The sequence below is a fragment of the Pollachius pollachius genome (genome assembly GCF_949987615.1).
Source record: "Pollachius pollachius genome assembly, chromosome: 7".
NCBI classification, from domain to species: domain Eukaryota; kingdom Metazoa; phylum Chordata; class Actinopteri; order Gadiformes; family Gadidae; genus Pollachius; species Pollachius pollachius.
In genome coordinates, this window is record NC_136940.1 from 19,722,254 (window position 1) to 19,742,871 (window position 20,618).

At 44.3% G+C, this 20,618-nt stretch overlaps 2 protein-coding genes across 2 annotated transcripts in view; one reads left to right on the plus strand and one right to left on the minus strand.

Annotated features, from left to right (window-relative positions):
* The window catches only part of tbl1xr1a (TBL1X/Y related 1a), a 30,436-nt gene extending 21,327 nt beyond the window's left edge, over positions 1–9,109 (plus strand). The window contains exons 7-16 of the mRNA XM_079739695.1: positions 299–440; positions 723–786; positions 1,750–1,847; positions 2,021–2,081; positions 2,219–2,340; positions 2,701–2,775; positions 3,227–3,354; positions 4,961–5,126; positions 5,937–6,038; positions 6,173–9,109. Of these exons, the coding sequence (XP_079595821.1) occupies positions 299–440; positions 723–786; positions 1,750–1,847; positions 2,021–2,081; positions 2,219–2,340; positions 2,701–2,775; positions 3,227–3,354; positions 4,961–5,126; positions 5,937–6,038; positions 6,173–6,199 (985 nt within the window). The 3' untranslated portion in view covers positions 6,200–9,109. The remainder of the gene's footprint in view (positions 1–298; positions 441–722; positions 787–1,749; positions 1,848–2,020; positions 2,082–2,218; positions 2,341–2,700; positions 2,776–3,226; positions 3,355–4,960; positions 5,127–5,936; positions 6,039–6,172) is intronic.
* A 708-nt stretch (positions 9,110–9,817) lies between these two features.
* Positions 9,818–18,674, minus strand: sass6 (SAS-6 centriolar assembly protein). The gene is made up of 16 exons (XM_079740619.1): positions 18,582–18,674; positions 18,019–18,079; positions 17,516–17,595; positions 17,291–17,395; positions 16,936–17,104; positions 16,406–16,483; positions 15,719–15,838; positions 13,936–14,127; positions 13,213–13,407; positions 12,588–12,677; positions 12,236–12,415; positions 11,497–11,578; positions 10,918–11,027; positions 10,324–10,424; positions 10,148–10,239; positions 9,818–10,020 (listed from the first exon to the last, which is right to left on the minus strand). The coding sequence occupies exons 1-16, from the start codon at positions 18,641–18,643 to the stop codon at positions 9,965–9,967; spliced, it is 1,773 nt and encodes a 590-aa protein (XP_079596745.1). The 5' UTR covers positions 18,644–18,674; the 3' UTR covers positions 9,818–9,964.
* Between the last annotated feature and the right edge of the window lie 1,944 nt (positions 18,675–20,618).

Consider the following 20,618-nt stretch of genomic DNA (forward strand, 5'->3'; position numbering starts at 1 on the left):
TGTAAGGATCATTTTTGAAAGTCTAATGTGTAGGGTGACGTCAGCCTCTGATGTTGTTGTAGTTCCCAATGGCCACCAATAGGTGGCGGTGTTGTGTTTACTTTACCAGTAAACACTTTTAAGGTCAAACTTTTAATCTTTTGCCCCAAGCCAATTCAATGAACTCATAGTGTGTGTGTGTGTGTGTGTGTGTGTGTGTGTGTGTGTGTGTGTGTGTGTGTGTGTGTGTGTGTGTGTGTGTGTGTGTGTGTGTGTGTGTGTGTGTGTGTGTGTGTGTGTGTGTGTGTGTGATCATCAGGTCGGGTGACTCGACGGCACGCATCTGGAACCTGAGTGAGAACAGCACTAGCAGCTCCACACAGCTGGTTCTCCGTCACTGCATACGTGAGGGCGGCCAGGACGTCCCCAGCAATAAGGACGTCACCTCACTGGACTGGAACGTAAGGACCGCACACGCACGCACACACACACAACTTGCTAAAGTGGACAAATGCACACACGCATTGCTAGGCTGAACGTAAGGGCAAAAGAAAACACACACACATTATACCATGCAAGAGTGGACGAGCTTCACACACCAATATGCCATCATAGTGTGTACCTAAAACAAACAGTGGTGCTTTTCTTCAAGGAGTTCAAGGTCTGCTGCGCCTAGTTCAGTGTCATTAACGTGCGCGCTCTCGCTCTCTATCTCCCCCCCCCCTCTCTCGTCCTTCCTGCAGAGTGAGGGAACGCTATTAGCAACAGGCTCGTACGACGGCTTTGCCAGGATATGGACAAAGGACGGTAAGACACGCCCACACAAACACGCAGGCCGCCGCTGCCCTATTAGTATTCGTCGCAGCATCACACACTCTGCTCGCACTCTGAATCTTGTGCTCAGTGTGCAATGTCCGGACCTTGGGACAGAAACCAAACACTTAATTCAAACCTGAAGGACAGCACCGGACAACAAGTTGATTCTTAAAGGTGACATATTATACCACCAGGTGTGAGTGTGATAAGCCGTTACAAGCCGTTTTGAAAGTCAGCCTCTTCTGACATCACAAGTGGGCGTGTCCACCTAGCTGTGTGCTGGATGGATCAGTCTACCAGCCTACCCAGTGGACTGTAGCAAACGTTGCTCATCTATCCTGCACACATCTAGGTGGACACGTCCACTTGGGATTTCAGAAGAGGCAGATTTTCAGAACGGCTTGTAACAGCTAATAACACTTGATCTTGGTGGTGTAATATGTCACCCTCAAAGTGGGACTCGGGAGTAGTTTGAGCTCGTATCGGCAAACTCCATAGGAAGTGTTTTTTTTTGTGGAGAAACCCTGCTGTTGGGTAGTTTTCGTACTCTTTATTGCCCGGCTATAACCCGATTTCAAAGACGACGTGCATGAACTGCGCAAAACAGGCGCAGAACCGAAAGACCAAGTGGTCCCAGCCGAAGACGACGTGACCTCCTTGAACCGCGACACCCAAGTCTGCGCTTCTCGGACGGCGTGCCACGGCCCCTCAGAGCCGCTTTACTTTAGTGTTTAGTGTTTAGTGTTTAAAAAACAAAGAATGCATTGGCTCCCAGTGAGCACGTCTGCATGTGCAACTTACCTCTACACTAGCTCTTACTGAAGTTGCCCCAATACTCTTTGCTAGGACATCTTTGATCCAATGTGAGATTTTTATTCCACGATTTGCTTTCTTGTTCAAGGATAACACATCAAGGGGCCAATTGTTCAATGTCCATTGTCGCTCGTTTCCTAGGGAACCTGGCCAGCACGCTCGGGCAACACAAAGGGCCCATCTTCGCCCTCAAGTGGAATAAGAAAGGCAACTTCATCCTGAGTGCAGGCGTAGACAAGGTGAGGGGGGTGGGGGGCTGGCCCACACACACACGGCCCACCCTGCAGGAAAACACATTGATTGACAGTGAACCATTCTGCTGCACAGTGAAATGACTCGGAGACAAATGTAGTTTGGAGTTAATGTAGTTCCTTGGTTTGTGTGTGTGGCGTGTGTGTCTCTGTCCTCTCAGACAACAATCATATGGGATGCCCACACAGGGGAAGCCAAACAACAGTTTCCTTTCCATTCAGGTAAGAATGCAAAAACATACTTCACAGCCATTATTATAATTTTTTTTTCTTCTTCTTATTACAAATGTTGTACTTATTACAATTATTATTAATATGATGATTATCATGAGGTTTTGACCCCCTGCGCCTCCTTACAGCTCCGGCTCTGGACGTAGACTGGCAGAGCAACAACACGTTTGCCTCCTGCAGCACAGACATGTGCATCCACGTCTGCAAACTGGGCCAGGACCGACCAATCAAAACATTCCAGGGACACACAGTGAGTAGTACTAGTGATCGTAACAGCCGTAGTAGTAATAGTAACACTGGCAGTGGTTATACAGGGAAATCCAGAACAGCCAGTGACCAAGCAAGGAACTCATGCAATTGCATGCGTTTAACCCATAGAGGGCAATGTGAGTCCATCTATACATTCTACCATACATTTTGTAATCTTTGTGCATTTAAGTCAAGGTTTGGAGCAGGATCTATAGTGACACACAACATTACACCTAAAATAAATTATTTTAGGGCTAGGTTTTCCTTTAAAGTAAGATAATCCAACACAAATGATGTGTGTGTGTATGCGTTAGTACTCTACCCAGCTGCAATGCACTCACATCCCTCCCCTCTTGTCCAGAATGAAGTGAACGCCATCAAGTGGGACCCCACGGGGAACCTGCTGGCCTCCTGCTCCGACGACATGACGCTGAAGGTAAGCAGGACACCTCCCCCCCCCCCCGAAACTGCCACAGCATTGTCTTTGTTATAGCACACGGTGCAATTAGCAACGTCTGGTGAGGATGTCCACCGGGCACCTCTCTAGGGAGGAGGCCTCAGGGAAGACCCAGGACTTGGTGGGGAGATGATATCTCAACACCAGCCTGGGAACGCCTCGGGAACCCCCCCCGTCAGAGCTGGTCAATGTGGCCCGGGACAGGGATATCTGGGGCTCCCTGCTGGAGCTGCTTCCCCGCGCCCCGACCCCCGGATAACCGGTTTGAAGATGAGGATTTGGAATTAGCAGCTAGTATCATCTAAACCTGGCGCGGTCACCGTCGCTAAACCGTGCGCGATCAACCTCACATTTCCTATCCCACACAGCAGAGTGAGCATTCTTTAGTGTTCACCGTCCACGCGTGTGTGTCCATGTGTGTGTGTGACAGATCTGGAGTATGAAGCAGGACTCGTGCGTCCATGACCTGCAGGCCCACAGCAAAGAGATCTACACCATCAAGTGGAGTCCCACCGGGCCCGGAACCAACAACCCCAGCGCGAACCTCATGCTCGCCAGGTAACCCAGCTACCGCTCAGTTGGTGTGAGTGTGGTCATGGGAAGAAACTAGTGCCGAACGATTTGGGGAAACAATCGAATTGCGAGTTCCTTATCTTCTGTATTATTCACTAAACAAGCAATAAATCTTTCTATAGTATGACCAACACAACATTTGAAGCAGTCAACATATAAACCGATCTTTCCTTTAGGCCAGGCCTATCTGTCGATAGGAATTGATGCATGAATTAATATTGTTACATCTTTATTTAGCTATTTAAAAAAAAAGTACTAATTAAAATATAGATATATCAATCTTATTGAACTTCAGTCAGTAACAGTGCAAATCCCAAAAAATAAACAAAATGATTCATTTAATCCAACGTTTTTTCTTTTATCGCAGCCTTTGTGTTTTGTAAATCAATTAGATTAATCGTTCAGCCCTAGAAGATGCCCTGGCGGCATTTACCAAGCGTATTCAGAGACACTTCGGGTAGCCTTCAAACTGGGCAGGAACATTGAAGTGTTTTTAGGTCTGAATAAACCTGAACAAGGTGTGGGAGTGACGGCCCAGAGTATGGTGGATTGGCCCTGGCTGAACCCAGCCGTCGGGGGAGAGGCCAAGTCCATTTATATTCACTATGGGCGGGAGGCCACTTAAGTAATCTAGTCAATGAAGACGTGACATTGCCGCAGTGTCAGATGTTTTTAAATTGGAGCTGAGGGGAGGGTCGTTTGGTGCAAGGAGAACTGATACAAAGGTGTATTAAACTCAGGAACGATTCAATCAAGTTGAGACTATTGTTGGATATTACTAACACATTTCCCACAACATGTTACAATGTTGTTAAAGCATCGTTCCTCATGCCCTTGAGATAAACAATGTAAAACTCCTGTGCATTCCAGAGGAATTACATCTGGGGGTTTTATTTATATCATGTGGCCCAATTGCATTTTTTAGATTACATTTTATGGTTGCAAACAAACAGCACAATGTACAACAATGAAGTTCCTACAACTGGGAACTTGGGAGCAAAGTGGAGGCCCGAGTCACACGAGCAGGCCTTCTGAAGCCCTCCTGTCGGCTCCAGTCCAGATACCTCTGTTCTCCCTCTGGGCTGCAGCATAGTCCCTCTAGCATGGCTCCAGCTCCTCTAGGCAGCACTGCCTTCATCTGTAGTCTAGGCTCCTGTTCCCAACAACTCCCCTCTCCAGAAAGACCCTGTATACAGTGCATTTTGCTTTGCTTGGGCTTTCCTACCCTTACATACAGTACCTTAAAGGTGACATGTTATACCACCAGGTGTGAGTGTGATTAGCTGTTACACGCCGTTTTGAAAATCGGCCTCTTCTGACATCACAAGGGGTCCACCTAGATGTGTGATGGATAGACGAGCAGAGTTTGCTACAGTCCACTGGGTATGCCGGCAGACTGATCTATCCAGCACACATCTAGGCGGACACCCCATAATAGGTCACCTCTAAGCAAAACCCGACCCTAAAACAACTTAATATTTCGATTCAAAGCGACGTCGTGGGTTACATCGTTGTGGGGACTAGATCATAGAGGAGGGTTTGGTCGGTTCCTGCCTCAATAATGAACAACGTGTGTGTTCTCCCCGGGCAGCGCGTCGTTTGACTCGACGGTGCGGCTGTGGGACGTGGAGCGGGGCATCTGCATCCACACGCTCACCAAGCACCAGGAGCCCGTCTACAGCGTGGCCTTCAGCCCCGACGGACGCCACCTGGCCAGCGGCTCCTTCGACAAGTGTGTCCACATCTGGAACACGCAGGTACGTCCGTCCCACGCACCTCACCAGGGGAGAGGAGGGGAAGCCAAGGCAACGGACGTCTCCGCTGTCCATGCCGTCTCCTCGCTGAGGTTCCACTAGGGCTGCTCGATGACGGAAAAGAAAATCATAGTCTCGGTTATTTGGGTCAATGTTGAACTCACGATTATTTTTGACTTTGGAAACATGATGCAGTTATTCGGCATTTCTTTCAACAAAAAAGAAATGTAACTGAGAACTTTGAAATCCCCTATTAAAAAAATACACAAATGTTCAAATAGAAAATAATTTACAAATACATATACAGCTGTTCTGCAATTTCTATTATATATATGAATAAAACAAATGTGCTTAGAAAAAGAAATAAAATAGTCTCAACTTAATTTATATTGGTTTGGAGATCGTCTGACCCGAAAATCGAACTCACGATCAAAAGTCTATAAATTGCACAGCCCCTGGTTCAACATGAGCGGGAATAGACCGATAGCACACGCTACGATATGGCATGTTAGAGCGCCTATAGATCTTTTTTTTTTTTTTAGATTGAGTTAAATTAGATCTATGTCTTTTAATTAAATTGTCATTTCACTGTTGTATACCTTAGTTAGATTTGTTGACGTTACAAATTGTGCACCGAATACGATCCACAAGTGTGGATCTACGACTGTTTTGTAATTAAATGTCAGCAAGTGATTATTAAGTCAAAAAGAAAAAAATCCAACGTCTGCAATGGACATAGTGTGTGAACTCATCAACCAACAACCACCCTGTCCTCCCCTGAACCCCCTCCCGTCTCTCTCTCCATCTCTCCAGACTGGCGCATTAGTCCACAGCTACCGGGGGACGGGGGGCATTTTCGAGGTGTGTTGGAACGCAGCCGGGGACAAGGTGGGAGCCAGTGCATCCGACGGATCGGTGAGTCCACCTGCACATCGCCTCTCACGGCTCCTATCCTTTCCCAGTCCACGCCCACATGTTGCACCTTGACCGTTGGAAACTCCTGTTTTTCGCGCCGTGTTTAACGTACTCTATCGTCTCTTGTCCCTCAGGTGTGCGTATTAGACCTGCGGAAATAGTCTCGCTTTGCTGCTGCTCCTTTGGAAGCCATGGACCGACCATGAATGTGTACATAGCCAAAACGACTGTCCCTGGCCCCGTTCCCCGCGCACTACTCGCGCTCACCGCCACCGCAGGCCCCGCCCACCACCGCAGGCCCCGCCCACCACCACAGGCCCTGCCCACCAATGGACAGACAGGAAGCAAGGGGGGGGGGGGGGGGTGAAGGAGGGGAACGGGAAGCAAAGCACCCTGACACAGCAGGTCCACCACGCAGCCCAACGGTTAAACAGAGAGGATGGACAGACGGAACGGCTGGAACTGACGGACGGAGTCACGTGAACGCTCCTTCTCCCTCTCTGATCTGTGCAGTGACTCTAACGGAGACGCAACGAGAGACGCGGTTGGAAAAATTACAAAAAAAAACCCAAAAGACAAAAAAATAACAGATCCGTATATGTACCAAAATTTGGAGGCTATTTTGCTTTTTTTTTTTTTTTTTACTTTAAAGAATGCTCCTCTTCATCATCCCAACAACCCCCCCCCCCCCCCCCCACCCCCCACCCCTAAAAAAAAAAAAAAAAGGTATGGTCATTTTGGTTGAGTTGGATGTCTGTTGAACAACTTTCGCAATTCAGGAGGGCAGTTGGACTATGTGTTTCTCAATTGCTGGTTACATATTTCAGTAGGTTTGTTTTTGTTTTGTTGGTCAGGTCAGAGTTGCAATAAGGCGTGAGGGGCACATGGCGACCTAACACAACGCTACACTTTAACAATCACCGTTGTAAAACTTCAGAGAAGGACAAGGCCGGCATACACGGCTTTACTTTACATTGTTGACAGTCCCACCAAAGTCCCACCATCCGCTCCAAAGGGCAGCGCGGCTGTGTGTCACTGGGGTCGCTCTACAGCTCTGCTGTGAGCCGAGCAGAGCCGGGAGCCAGTGGTTTGGTGCTCAGAAGCAAGGGCGTAGGAACCGGGGGGGACGGAGGGGACGTGTCCCCTCCAATATCGGAGACAGGTTAAAAGCTGTCTTTGGATAAGGACTCCCTGTACGGTGTGTCGTTGATCTGCTGAGCGGTTCTGCTGGAGTCTTTTTGGATAGTGAAACAGATCACAATTGGCATGTTGTCCATGTGCTATTCGCTAGGCAGACAAACGTTGCTTTCAGTCCTTTTCCTAAGCATGTCGGAAACAAGAAAAACAGACCCACGCCGGCCTTGACACTTGTTCCCTGCTTGTCGGATAGGCTCTGGAAAGAGCAAACTGTGAGAAGCATCAGTTGTCTGACACCTGTGTGGGTGTTACACGGCGTTACCTAATGTTCCAGGAAACTGCCGTTCTTGACAAGGGCAAGCTGGCACTCAGACGTTACAAAAGAGGTTGTTTGGTTTCATAGCTGCCAAAATAATGTAATGCTTTCTCATCCGCAGCAAATCGTGTGCCGAGCCAAAAACCCTTTTTTGTTATTGACCAGCCTGAGGAAGGAAGCAAACTTCTGACAGAACCCAGACCGCATTAGCCCTGTCACCTCATCCCTCGTAACAAGAAACCAAATCATTGGCGTTAATCGAACATGTTTGATGTTTTATTTGTTTTTTTATAAAGTTGCTAGTTTTTGTGCTCATTTGGGTTTCCCACTTTCTAAAAACAGAAAAGAAGACAAAGTCAGGTGGAGGGGGTGTTGAGGCTGGTCAACAGGGGCCATTCTACCTGAACAACGACCCATCCCCATGGACAAATTTGGTTAAACATTTGTTCAGGTCGCCTTCACACAGCATAACCAGGGCAGGTGGGCTTTCTCTATTCAGAAGATCAGGGCCGGGTATTGATCGGGGAGGGGCTGGGAACGTGCCTGTGTAAACACAACCAAAAGATTAATTTGATTATAATCTGATTGTTGATCGCACATTGGAAAAATTTGCTGGACATTTTGAAGACACATTTTTCATGTTGTCGTCAAAAGTTTGTCACCTTGCAGTGACAGTGCAGCACTTTGGTTGTCTGAGAAAATGTGGTTTCAGACATACCGCGCAATTCTTAAAGAAATTAACTCGCGATTGCCTTATGGCTTTACAGGTATGTTTCATTTAAAAGAATTGACCACATACCCCTTCGCCCTTGAGCATGACGATGTCACAGTCAATTAAATTGCCACAAAAACCAAGATTCAACTATTTCATCCGTGTTACATCATCTGACCATTGATGATTCTTAGACCTCATTTTGGCCTCATTACTGCTCACATTTTATTACAATGTCCCTTCCTGACCAGACATTTTTTAAATAACTTTTAAAGTACGATTTTAAAAAGCAAAAATGTGTTTGTAATTTCTTTGTAGATTGAAAAAAAATCAAATTGTTGAGAATTGATCAGAAGTCATTTGTTCCATGCTTTTGTTACTTATGGAACAGTGTAAAGGTTGACTCGGTAATTACTCAGCTGGAAGTATTTTGTAATTAAAATGAATAAAAAGTAAAAAAAGATGCCATTTTGCCTGTAATTGTGTTTCTAAGAAGCAGAATTCCACATTTGACCACACACCATGAGGAGTTGACTTTAGTGCTTTTAAACGGCCTCAAACTGAACGCTTTACTTTATTCCCACATTTCCCCTCATTACTCATGCTCTTAGAAAATTAAACTGCATACTTGTGGCTTGCAAAAAACAGCTGAGCTTGTTGTATGTTCCAAGAAACCTGTTAATTATATTATTCCTCAAAGCACTTCAGTCAACAGTTTAAAGATTGTCAAATTATTAAATGTGCGGAAGAAAATGATTTTCTTTTGTAAAAATGAATAAAAGTGTTGACAGGAGATTGCCGAGTCAGCCTTTACCGAGTCCCCCCGTCAAATAACAGCGTTTCAGTCCGGCTCCCCCCCTCCCCCCCTTTTATTTGTTAAATCAGATCGATCTGCTGCCATTTCAATCGGATCAGTAAAAAAAAAAAGTTCAGAATAAAATATATTTTGATATTAAGTGTTTGTTGTTGCCCTTTTCTGATGTGTGTGACGTTTATTCAATGCCTGGAAACGCAAACTTGAATTTCTTAAAACTGCTCTAAGCCTACATTTAGAAAGGTGTGGCCAACATTAGTGAAGGTGCTACATCTACATAATGCTGCTTGTATACTCATACTTTTTTGGTCAAAATCTTCCTTTTACTCTCAAATCCATTAATTGAAACACTTATTATTTCACTGAATGGGGTGATATTATGCCACCAGTGGAGTGTGATTTGCAATATCAGAAGCTGTATGGAAATCTGCCTTTTCCTGTGTTTTAGTGACATCACAAGTGGAAAAGGCCAATTTTCAAACAGCTTTTAATGGCTAATCACTCACACCTGGTGGCATACTATCACCCATAAGAGATTGTTAGCAAAACATGCCAGTAGGGGTCACTTTAATAATTATTTTATTTTGTTGAAATATCCAAATGACCAAATTGAATGGAAGGGATGCATAACAGAATATTTATAATTTCTATGAAGATCATTTGACACTTTATTATGGACCTTGGCCTCACAGACTGTTAAATCCCTTTTAAAATGTAAAACTGAAAAAATAAAAGTAAAACATTGATAACTTCCGAAACGATTTTAATTTGGTAGATAAATTAAGACATACTAACGTTTTTGCACATACAAGTAAATACAATAAAAAAAAATGTGGAAAAGACCCAACAGGACGCTACCAAAAACATTGAAAACATTTAAAAAGAGGACAGAGGAAATGCAAATATGATAAATAGATGGAGCACCATAAGCATCCATGCTTAAAAGACTATGCAGAGAAGTATGCTGAAGGTATGTTCTGCTTCGACGGGTGTGGAGGTAACTCTAGAAACAAGAAGAAAAACATTGTTTTACAAGACTAGTAATACCAAACCAAAAGTCCCCCCTTATAGTCAGTCCAACAGTTAACTCCAGTACTGTCCCAGAGTACAGTGCTGCCTGTGTAGGCTACCTCTGGATTGAAGGTTGGACAGCAGGCCGTACAGAGGAATGCTGTCTTCTCTCCTCTCAAAATACTTGGCGTCCAAGCCGCCAGACTCCACCCTGGACCCAAAGGAGGAGGATATGATCACGACTGTTCTCCATCAAGACATAACAAGGCATACCTCACATAGCCATGCGACCTACGGTTTATGGGGCGGTGGCACAGTGCGCTGGACCGGCGGAAGGAAGTCCGGAGTGTCTGCATGAGAGAAGGCTGGCTTGGGCGCCATGGGGTAAAACTGGGCCTTTTGGTACAATGGAGAAAGTAAACGTGGCTGAAATGAGACTTGAGCCACACAGCAGCAGGAGAGTCAACCAACCCGTAGTTGGTAAACAAAGCTTATTTTAGGGTCATTCTTTCCATGCAGTTCTGTCACGCAGTTTAATAGGAAAATATGTATATAATAGGGATGCACCGAAAATTCGCCCACCTAAAATGAGTAAAAAGGCCGAAAAAAAAATACATTTCTATTTTTGGTGATATGAGAAAAAAAAGTTGGGAATGAGCCGGGTGCACTTCATCAAAAGAGAGATTAAAAAAGAGCCGCGCGGAAGTTTGTAAACAACTAAATGACAATACACAGATAAAAAAAGAGCCGAGCGCACCTCGGTTTCGGCTAACTTTCAGTATATTCGGTTTCAGCCAAGAATCTGCATTTCGGTGCATCCCTAGTATATCAATTACTCAGTCTTTGGAACACAGTTATTTCTGCTTAGTATCGGCCCATGGTTTCGTACCCTGGGGCCTGCCGTGGTGGACAGGGCCGAGGGGCTCTGGAAGGACTCTGGAGCAGGGGGCTTCCTCAAGAGCTGCTTTTCATTCAGCTGCTTGTTCAGCCAGCCGATGACTGAGGCAGAACACAGAAAGACACTTTAAAACCAACATTCATAACAATCGGTTACAATGTTTTCCAAAGCAATATTGTGTAAAATTGATTTAATCTTCCCAGCCCTCCTCACAGTTTGAACCCTGATGGAAAATGTTTTGCCTTAGAAGAGACAGGGAGATGGCAAACTGGCTCGCAGCACATTGTTAGTCAACACCATATCAATGAACATCAGTGCCTCTTGCAGAAAGGACAAATCTTCATAATCAGCTTTGCTAGTTTAATCAATAACACTGACGCATAGCTGCCATTTTATCAGCACCTGGGGCTGAAGCCCATCAGACCCCATTTACTTCCATTGCCGAGTGAGGAGACAAAAAATACACTTATATATTTCAACTGATCGTTTTAGGAACAAGTGTTCCTTCTGATTTTGAGAGCTACTGCTGCAGCTACGGTCAGAAGAACATAGTAACCCATCATCTCTTACCGTTCTCGTTGGTCTTCAGTACCTCTTTGCTCTCATTGAGCTTCTCGATGGTCGTCTCCAGCTGTTCCTTCAGCTTGGAAACCTGTCAATCAAAACGGATGACTTTAACAGGACACATTAACAGCTTGCAACTTAAATTATTAATACTTGAACCAAGTGACCGTTGACACCACTAACAACACCAGCACTTATACTGACATTAACACTAATAACATATACTAACACTAACAATAAATATAGTTGCAAGCAACAATACTGTATGACCATATGACCGTAGGTATGAGTATTAGTATTGGGTATGGTGGTGGCCTAATGAATACATGATGGAAAACATTATGTGAGGACAGTCTAACAGATGGTTGGTTGATGTTGGACTTGAACCAGCGTCCCTATGACTATAAGAATGGTGCATGTATGACAAGTTTCATGCATATTGCACATTCCTAATGGCGTGTTGAGTATGTTGTGCTTCAAAGGCTTGTTATAGCGCCAGCTGTAGTTAATTCTTGCCCATCCTTTACATCCCTAACTCATTTTACGAGTTCTAAAAGCTTGCCAATTTAACTTAACTTTAGAGCATTTCGTTTTTGAGATAGACTATTTGGCCAGGAAAAAACTATAATAAAAACATTTATAATAATAATACTAACGATTACAATAGGGTTCCTCCGTTTTTCATAGGACTCCTAATAACAACACTCGGAGCGATATTAACACTACAAACCAAACCGAGGCCCACCTGCTCGTCCTTGTGTGTGAGCCGCTGCTCTGCGTCCTGCAGGAGTCTCCGGGCGGTCTGCAGCTTCTCGGCGGTGTCCTGCACCACCTTCTCCTGGGACACCGTCACGGAGTTCTTCACCTTGATCTTCTCCGCCAGCATCCGCCCGTCTACCTGCAGCTTCTTGATGATGCCGTTGGCCTCGTTGGGGAAAGGGGAAGCAGCTTTTAATAAAAACGCACCCCACACACACACACACACACACACACACACACACAGATCTACCGAGACACGCTGATCCAGGAGTCTTAATTGGAATGGCGAGTGCGTTTGCGTCATGAGATGTCACATTCAAATTTGTGACGCCCCCAACCTTTTTCTGCTCCTCCGACAGGGATTTGACTGTCGATTCCAGCTTCTTTATTTGGTGGTCCTTAGATTCAACGTTTCCTTCTATCGTTTCCTAATGAAATAAATGAATCAAAATGTGACCGTGACACACACTGCAGAATGTTAATGTTGTTTACCTGAACACTTGGATAGAATTTACTTGCTAATATTTATGCATGAATGTCAATTTTATTGTTTCAACAAGGAACTTTTTAAAAAAGGTGACATATTATACCACCAGATGTGAGTGTGATTAGCCGTTACAAGCCTCTTTTGGAAATCGGCCTCTTCTGACATCACAAGGGGCCGTGTCCACCGAGACGTATGATAGATGAGCATCGTTTGCTACAGGCCACTGGGTAGGCTGGTAGACCGACCTATCCGGAACACATCTAGGTGGACACGCCAACTTTTGATGTCAGAAGAGGCACATTTTCAAAGCGGCTTGTAAAAGGCACCTGGTGGTATAACACGTCACCCTTAAAACAATAACATTTCACGAGGTCTGAATAACCCGACCGCGATAATGAATGGTTCTATACGAAACATGGGCGGTTCACCGCGGGTTGTCACGCGGCGACACCGCTCCCGGGACGCCGCCAGCGTACCTTCTGCTGCTGGGTGGCCTCCAGCACCTCCCGGGTGCGGCCCATCAGCTGCTCCTTGTCCTTCACCTCCTGCTCCAGCACGGCCAGCCGCGTCTGCAGCTGGCCCAGGCTGCGCTCCTTGTCGTGGAGCTCCGTGTCCAGGGTGCCGTTCTCCCGCCGCAGGGAGGACACCTGCTGCTTGGCCCGCTGGGACTCCTGGGGGGGGGGGGGGGGGGGAGGAGGAGGTTTAGAGCAGTTGGTCCCGATGCTGTCCGGCGGGTGGGGCCTCATGTGCATTTGGTGGCTGCGGTTGATTGCAGACTTCAAAAAAAAAAAAAAAAAAGCGACACAAACCTGATTGTGTTCTTCATCTGTGTCGATCAAAGAATAAGTGTTAAGGTTTGAGAAAAACAAGGTACGGTATATACAAACTGCAAACTTCAATCCCCGGCTTCTCCTAGCGGAGTATCAGTTGGCGGGGTAAAAGTGACCCAGCGTGGGGGAGAAATCGGGGGTTGAGAAAGCATGCCCAGGGAGGTGCAGGGTAGTGCTCTGCGATGTGGCCTAAAAAGCAAAATCTCCGATTTTTTCAAACCAAACCTGGTTTTTATTAGATTATCGAGGGGCCGTTACTATGCACTACGGGATCACAAAGAAGGGGAGTTTTTCACTTTTAAACATCGTCCTAAGCCGTAAATTCGAATGACGATTAAAAATCGATTAATCGCCCAGCTGTGGGCCCACCTCTTCAGCGCTGGCCAGCTTGATCTTGAGGTCGCGGAGGGCCGACTCGTTCTTGTAGCGGCGCTCCGTCAGCTCCCGGGACGAGGCCTCCAGCTCCGCCAGGCGGCTCTGCAGCTGCTGGCTGCTGCGCTGGTGGCTGCCCTCCAGCTCCTGACGGATTTGCTCCGTCTGCTGCTGGAGCCGGCCCTGGATCTGCAGGGGGCGTGGGGGGGGGGATTGGTCAGTGTTGAGGGCCCATGCTAGTCAGTCCCTCCAGAAAAATGCGGCATTTTTTTGTGATTCTTGCGGCCAAAAATCCTTGATTATGCGGCACGTTTTCTTAAAAAATGCGATGAAATATGCGGCATATTTATGCAATTTTATGCGATTAAATTGCGGGAACTTGCGAAAAATTGCGGGAACTTGCGAAAAAATGCGGGAACTTGCGAAAGATGCAGCTTTTCGATGACGTTCACGTCGCGTAATTACGTCACTTCATAAAATTTCCATGGCAACAGGGGGAAATGGCTGCTCTTGTGTGAAGTAAACGCAACATTTTTCAACTTTCTGCTAAGATATATGTGACTTTTTTGCAACGAAAATGCAGGGATTATGAAATCATGCAAGCCCCGCACATTTTGCGCCGAAATCAGCAATTTATGCGGTGAAAGTGCGGCATATTTGAAAAAATGAGGCCCCCGCATGAATATGCGGACTTTGGCTGATTATGCGTTGAATTATGCGATCGCATAATCGCGTTTTTCTGGAGGGACTGGCTAGTGCTGCCGTGAGGACGCGCTCTTCTGAGAGGAACCCACACGCAAAGGCAGTCACACCGTTCTGCTCTCACCGTTTTCAAAAGGGGACAGATTATACAATCAGGTGTGAGTATGATTAGCTATTAGAAGCCGTTTTGAAAATCGCTGGACAGATCAGTCTACCAGCCTACCCAGTGGACTGTAGCAAACGTTGTCTATCCGTCATACATCTAGGTGGACACGCCCACTTGTGATGTCAGAAGGGGCAGATTCAAAACTGCTTGTAACGGCTAATCACATTCACACCTGTGGGTATAAATATGTCACCTTTGAGCAGGCCCGCCGCTCCCTATACGCAGAGTGCGTAGGGCACCAAGTACCTGGGGGGGGGGGCACCAAAAATTATGGTTTGTAAAAAAAATAAAACGATGCAAAAAATTTAAAAAATTAAAAATATATATAAATTAGTTATGAAGAGGCCCACCTTTGTTTTTTCTTAATTGCATAACCTATCACTCAATTTCGGCAATTATATGTTTTTACCTAATATATCAAAAGAGGCTCCCTTTGAGTGTTGTTCATTTAGCCGGATGAGGATTCTGAAAATATATTTTATAAAATGAGCCTTTTTCTTTCTATTCCTTTTAGTTGACTGTGTTTGCGTCCCACACCACATCAAAGCAATCACTTTGTTTCACACAAGCAAAAGGTGTGTTCAATTAATTCTTCCCTCTCGACTAAATAACATATTTAACATGTGTGTATTTTTAATTGCTCCATGCATTGCTTTGAGCAACATCCCCGTGTTTCCATTCTAAGTGTTAAGTATCGTGTGGTCAGTGTATCGTCACAGAGCTCATGAACCAACCATGTTTCACCTGTACCTGTTGAAACAACCATCTCATTTTGATCATTTGCCCTGTACTGTGCTTTACGTCCCTCGTACCCCCTAGACAGAAGGGTAAACATAAAACCCATATACACCACAAGCAGATTCCCATCTGGTACAGTACTTTGAAAAAGCAAATAGACTGTAAAAGAGTAACCTCGAGGGCCTTTTCCCTCTCCGACATCAGGTCCTGTGAGTGGCGGCTGGAGAGCGACGTCGTCTGGCTGGTCCATTCTGAACGTAGCTTGTCCAACTCTTTGGTTTTCTCCGCCAGAGTCTAAAGACAAAGCACGACGATAATAAGAATCACATTATTTATATTGCACCTTTCATTCCGGACAATGCAGCCCAAGGTTGCGATTATTAAAAAAAAAGAAGATTATTGTAGATAATGGATATCCTGTCATATCTAGTGATAGCAATGGATACTAGTTCAGAGAAACCTCATGTAAATGGGTATTTGCTTTGTTAGCCTATAAAGAGTGATGCAGTACTGAAATTTGATCTCAGTACAGGTGAATTGGTTTGAAAACAAGACCGACATTCCACTTACTCTTTTGTCATAACCAACTGACTGAAAGGATTTGTCATTTGGAGGGCATGTCTCAATTAAAGTTGCAACACTATAGTTGGCCCGATCTCAGTAAAAACAGAAAATTAAGTTGTTCTCAAATATAAAATTATGAAAACAATACTATCGTTTGTCAGAGATCTGACATTTAGCAAAGCAACAACAGTATTTATCAAAAGATAAAACAATTGGACAGTTATACCCTTGATTCTGATCTGTTGGTGGCCCAGAAGGTGTAAACTACTCAGTACAGTGACCCAGTGAGCTATATACCTGCTGAACGTAGGCAAGCTGTCTAGAGAGGTCCTCTTCAGTCTTCTTCAGCTTCATCTCCAGAGACTGCTTATCTTCCTGAAAGATTTCACAAGACATCACAATCTGCATCCATTGACATGATCATAATCAAGTACTTATTATTGTACTGCGGTCCTAAAAGGGAGGTACTCAAAATCGTTTCTATTTAGAACACTGCATTTCCCTGATGTGTTATGGTACTATTTTTCTTCATGGTTTTGTATATCCTTTAGGTTTGATCACAATCTTGAAACTCTTTCCCTGAAGTGTTTCGGTCGTGCAATAATCCTTTGAGGGCCTCATGGAAAAATAATCCATGGTCTCAATCGGGCAACCAAGTATAAATATAAAGGGTTGATGAACCGGGGACACGTTGAAGACATTTAGTAGGAGCGATGACTGATCCATGTTGAGAAGAGAAACACTGCAAGGGAAACCCAATGTATTTTCTTCCCCCCCTTGTAGCTCCTGTCCACGAAACAGTCCAGGCTTGTCATCAAGTGGCTCACCTTCAGCGACGAGAGGCATGTTGCCAGGTAATCCTTGACCTCCTTGTCCGAGCCCTGAAGCAGCTTCAGGGACAGGTGGTTGAGGTGTTTGAAGGCGTTGGTCTCCACAACGCTGAAGTGGGCAGCGCTGTCGTGCAGCGACGACTGGCATGCCAGGTGCAGCAGGAATCTGTTGACAAGCGAACAAAAGGACTCATTAGAGACTAATAGTGAGGCAGCAGGTGGAGAAACTAAAATACGATGAAACTGAGGGACAGGGTCAGGAATTAGTCGCTACAAAAAAGAAACAACGCATGGGGCTTCACAAAATCAGACCAAAATTTTGAATGGACCAGGGTTGTCTTTTTATACATACCTCGGAGTCTCCTTCTCTTGTTCTGCCAAGCAGAGATGAAGCAGGTCAATAAACTTCTGGGGAAACGAGGCAAAGTCGATCAGCAGCCCCTGTTGCACCTTCAGACTAGTGGAGGGAGAAAAGAAGCTCCGTGAGCAATGGCAGCATTATGAAAGGCTACTCTGGGGTAGACGGCTCCAAACCAAGTTCCTACACAAGGGCCTACCAAGATGCCCTAACACATACCTTTGGTAGTCCTCCTCAGATATGGAGAGGCTGTATAGAAAGTATGGGTCCACGTCATCTGTGAGCCTTACAACGAGATCCTACCAATTAAAAGGGCAGGGAGGTTAACGAGCATCGACATAATTGCAAACATTCAATTTTATGTATGCATCATCGTATAGTGTTAAGTAGTTGCATACAAAGAGGATTTGATCATGTGAGGTAGGACTCCTTTGGCATTAATTATTGATTCTATAGCGATTCTGCTCCCCCTCGCTTCTTAAATTCCTACAAGGAAAAATCTTGCACTCCATTTTTCACATAGCTCTACATTGTAAGGCATTTCAACTAATAAAACAGTTGAAACGGCATTGGACATCTGTGTATCCTACACAGGAAGTACGTTGTACATTAACTTCGAACACAGGCAGTCTGAAGGATGTGATTGGCGATGATATAAGTAAATTAAGCGCACAAGTCCCAAAGTAAGCTGAGTGCAAAGACAGTGGAAATGTTACACTTACTCTTTTGTAGACTGGGTTCGACGTCACCAGAAGGTCAATATTGACCCGGATATTGGCTTTTCTGAAAGGATGACACATAACATTAAGAGTAAATTAAAGTGATCTGAACAAATTGTAAAATAAATAAACGATAAGGCCAAACGTTATTATCTGGTATGTTTTGCAGGCTGTGATTAGATAGTAAAGTAAACCTTTTAAAACATTTAGTCATTCCACTTGGATGACCTAGAAAGGTTCAACGAGGAGTTGTTATTGATCTTCCTCGAGGAAGCACCTTTCTTCAGGTGATGGCATCACGTGTATTTAAACACAGGGAGTAGCTACTAGTAATACCATTGTGAATAGTCCCTATCACTTAGCACGTTATATGACGTATAGGTACGAACACACATTAGCGTATTCCTATGTACATATGAGTCATCTAACGTAAATTAGTCATCTTACGTGTCTTAATTGAGATTGTATTAAAGAAAGTCAGAGATTGTATTGTATACAAGTTTGGGCCGAATATTACTTAAGCCCCCGGTGTACTGTTAGCTGGTAGCAAACGCTCGCACGCTTACCTTTCCTCGCAATCTTTGCACTTAACGTAAACCTGTAAACGTTTATTGAAAAGTGTTTCCATTGCTATTAAGTGGTGCGTTTTCGGTTCCAAAAAAAACAACGTGTATGCTAATGACAGGCGTTTCACAGAAGGAGCCGATGAACCTCCATAACAAGTTTGGAGTCGATTTCACGTTTGGCGCTTTACAGCCGCGGACAGAAACAGCGAAAAGAAACGCTTGTTCAACTTAGCTGAGTAACTCGGCCGGGTGGGGCGAGAGTTTGCACGGGTTGACGATAGTGTCAAAAGGTGTTTGCCCCATCAATCCTGTATATTATGATTAACATCAATTATGTTTAGGAGGATCTCGGTGATATATGGCATACATACGAGTTCGTTTTTTTGAGTCACGTGACAGTCCACTCACCAGACCAATATTACAAGCGTACAGTTCTGTCCAGGGCGTGGCTTCATCATGTGCAATAAATATACATTTGACCACTAGATGGGGCAGTTTTTAGGCCGTCAACTGGTGTGCTTTTCTCCCCAGGCCTTATATTGTTGCAATGCAACACGTTTAGCACTGGGTGCATAGTTGGATATTTATATGAAAAAAATAAGCAATTGATATAGGCCTATATAATATATGTAATCAATATATTTAGGTTTTGAGTAAAATGCTAACCCACTGTTCTTCTTTCTCTGTGAGTTATTTCCTGTTGTCTTCCCAGACAGGGAATCTTTAAAAAATTCTAGAGAAATATTGTTATAAATACTTATATTTAAAACACACACACACACACACACACACACACACACACACACACACACACACACACACACACACACACACACACACATATTGTTTGTTTGTTTTATTTTGAGACACACACCTTGGTAAGATATGGGATGAGATGTTATACAAAACATAATACATTATCACTAATAAAACAACTGGAATAACGTGTGTTGGAAATTGTAATAAATAGACAATAAGTTGACTTGCTGGTTGAGTTGTGGCATAGCTTGTTTATTAATGGTATATTTTTGCATAGGGAAACAAACTTCCAGTAATGAATTCATCAGCAGCAGCTGATAGCAATGGCTGAATACGTTATAATGAAATATCTTCAAGCTGTTTACATCCCTCACACCAGGTCTGCATCAATAATAGTTTAGAGACGTGTCACACATTGAAGCTCTGCAGTTGAAGACCACGTATAAAATGGAACAGAGAAAGTTAAGAATATCAGACTTCTGTAAGTCACAAAAAAAAAACTGAAGAAAAGTCCTTGATGATAGATTTCAAGCTTTAGAGTAGGACAGTAAACCACTTCCAACGTTGTTCCGCAGAGAGAGGATTTTACACACTGAACACTTTTGGCCTTTGAAGCAGGTAGGATTTCTAAAGACTGCTCTTTTCAAAGCCAGGTTTGAGTGGGAAATGTTAATAAAATTAAACTTTAAAATTATATTTTTTACTGAAAGCAATCGTTTGATAAAGCACTCTCTATTTATTATAGGGACAATCTGATAAATATTTTTAATTTAGAAATGATGTCCAATAAATTAGGACTGAGGAATTATTTGTGCAAATCCTTTAGCTAAAATAATAATATTACCTCAGCTAAATGGAAGCTTTAGGACATAGGGTTTATTTTCCCCTCACATTAGATTCATGACTAAAATCCGGGCCAATTTAGTCTCACAATATCAATAGTGTGTGGGTTGGACCACCCAGCTCCAAATCAGGTTGGAGGAAAAGGGAGAAAGCTCCCTGTTTATTGTCGAAAGATGACGCTTCTCACTCTAGTGCAGATATCCGGCCTCCAGGCAGTCATCCTATTAAAATATATGTATGTTTTTCCCACATTTAATCTCTGGTGTGAGGGACATATACTGTCTCTTCGCAGCAAGCAAAGCAGTCCTTTACTATAGTATTATCTGAAGTTATAATGAGAAATAAAGTCCTTAAAATATGACACTGAATAAAAAGGTTTTCTGAGAAAAGAGCATGTGTCTTCCCTTCTTTAAAAACAGGACACATGGAGAAAAC

Coding starts and splice junctions, on each gene's coding strand:
- sass6 (XM_079740619.1), bottom strand. CDS start 18,643: ATGGAAACACTTTTCAATAAACGTTTACAGGTTTACGTTAAGTGCAAA. Junction 13,408..13,935: donor AGCTGGCCAGCGCTGAAGAG/GTGGGCCCACAG, acceptor CCCCCCCCCCAG/GAGTCCCAGCGGGCCAAGCA. Junction 12,416..12,587: donor TGTCGGAGGAGCAGAAAAAG/GTTGGGGGCGTC, acceptor TTCCCCAACGAG/GCCAACGGCATCATCAAGAA.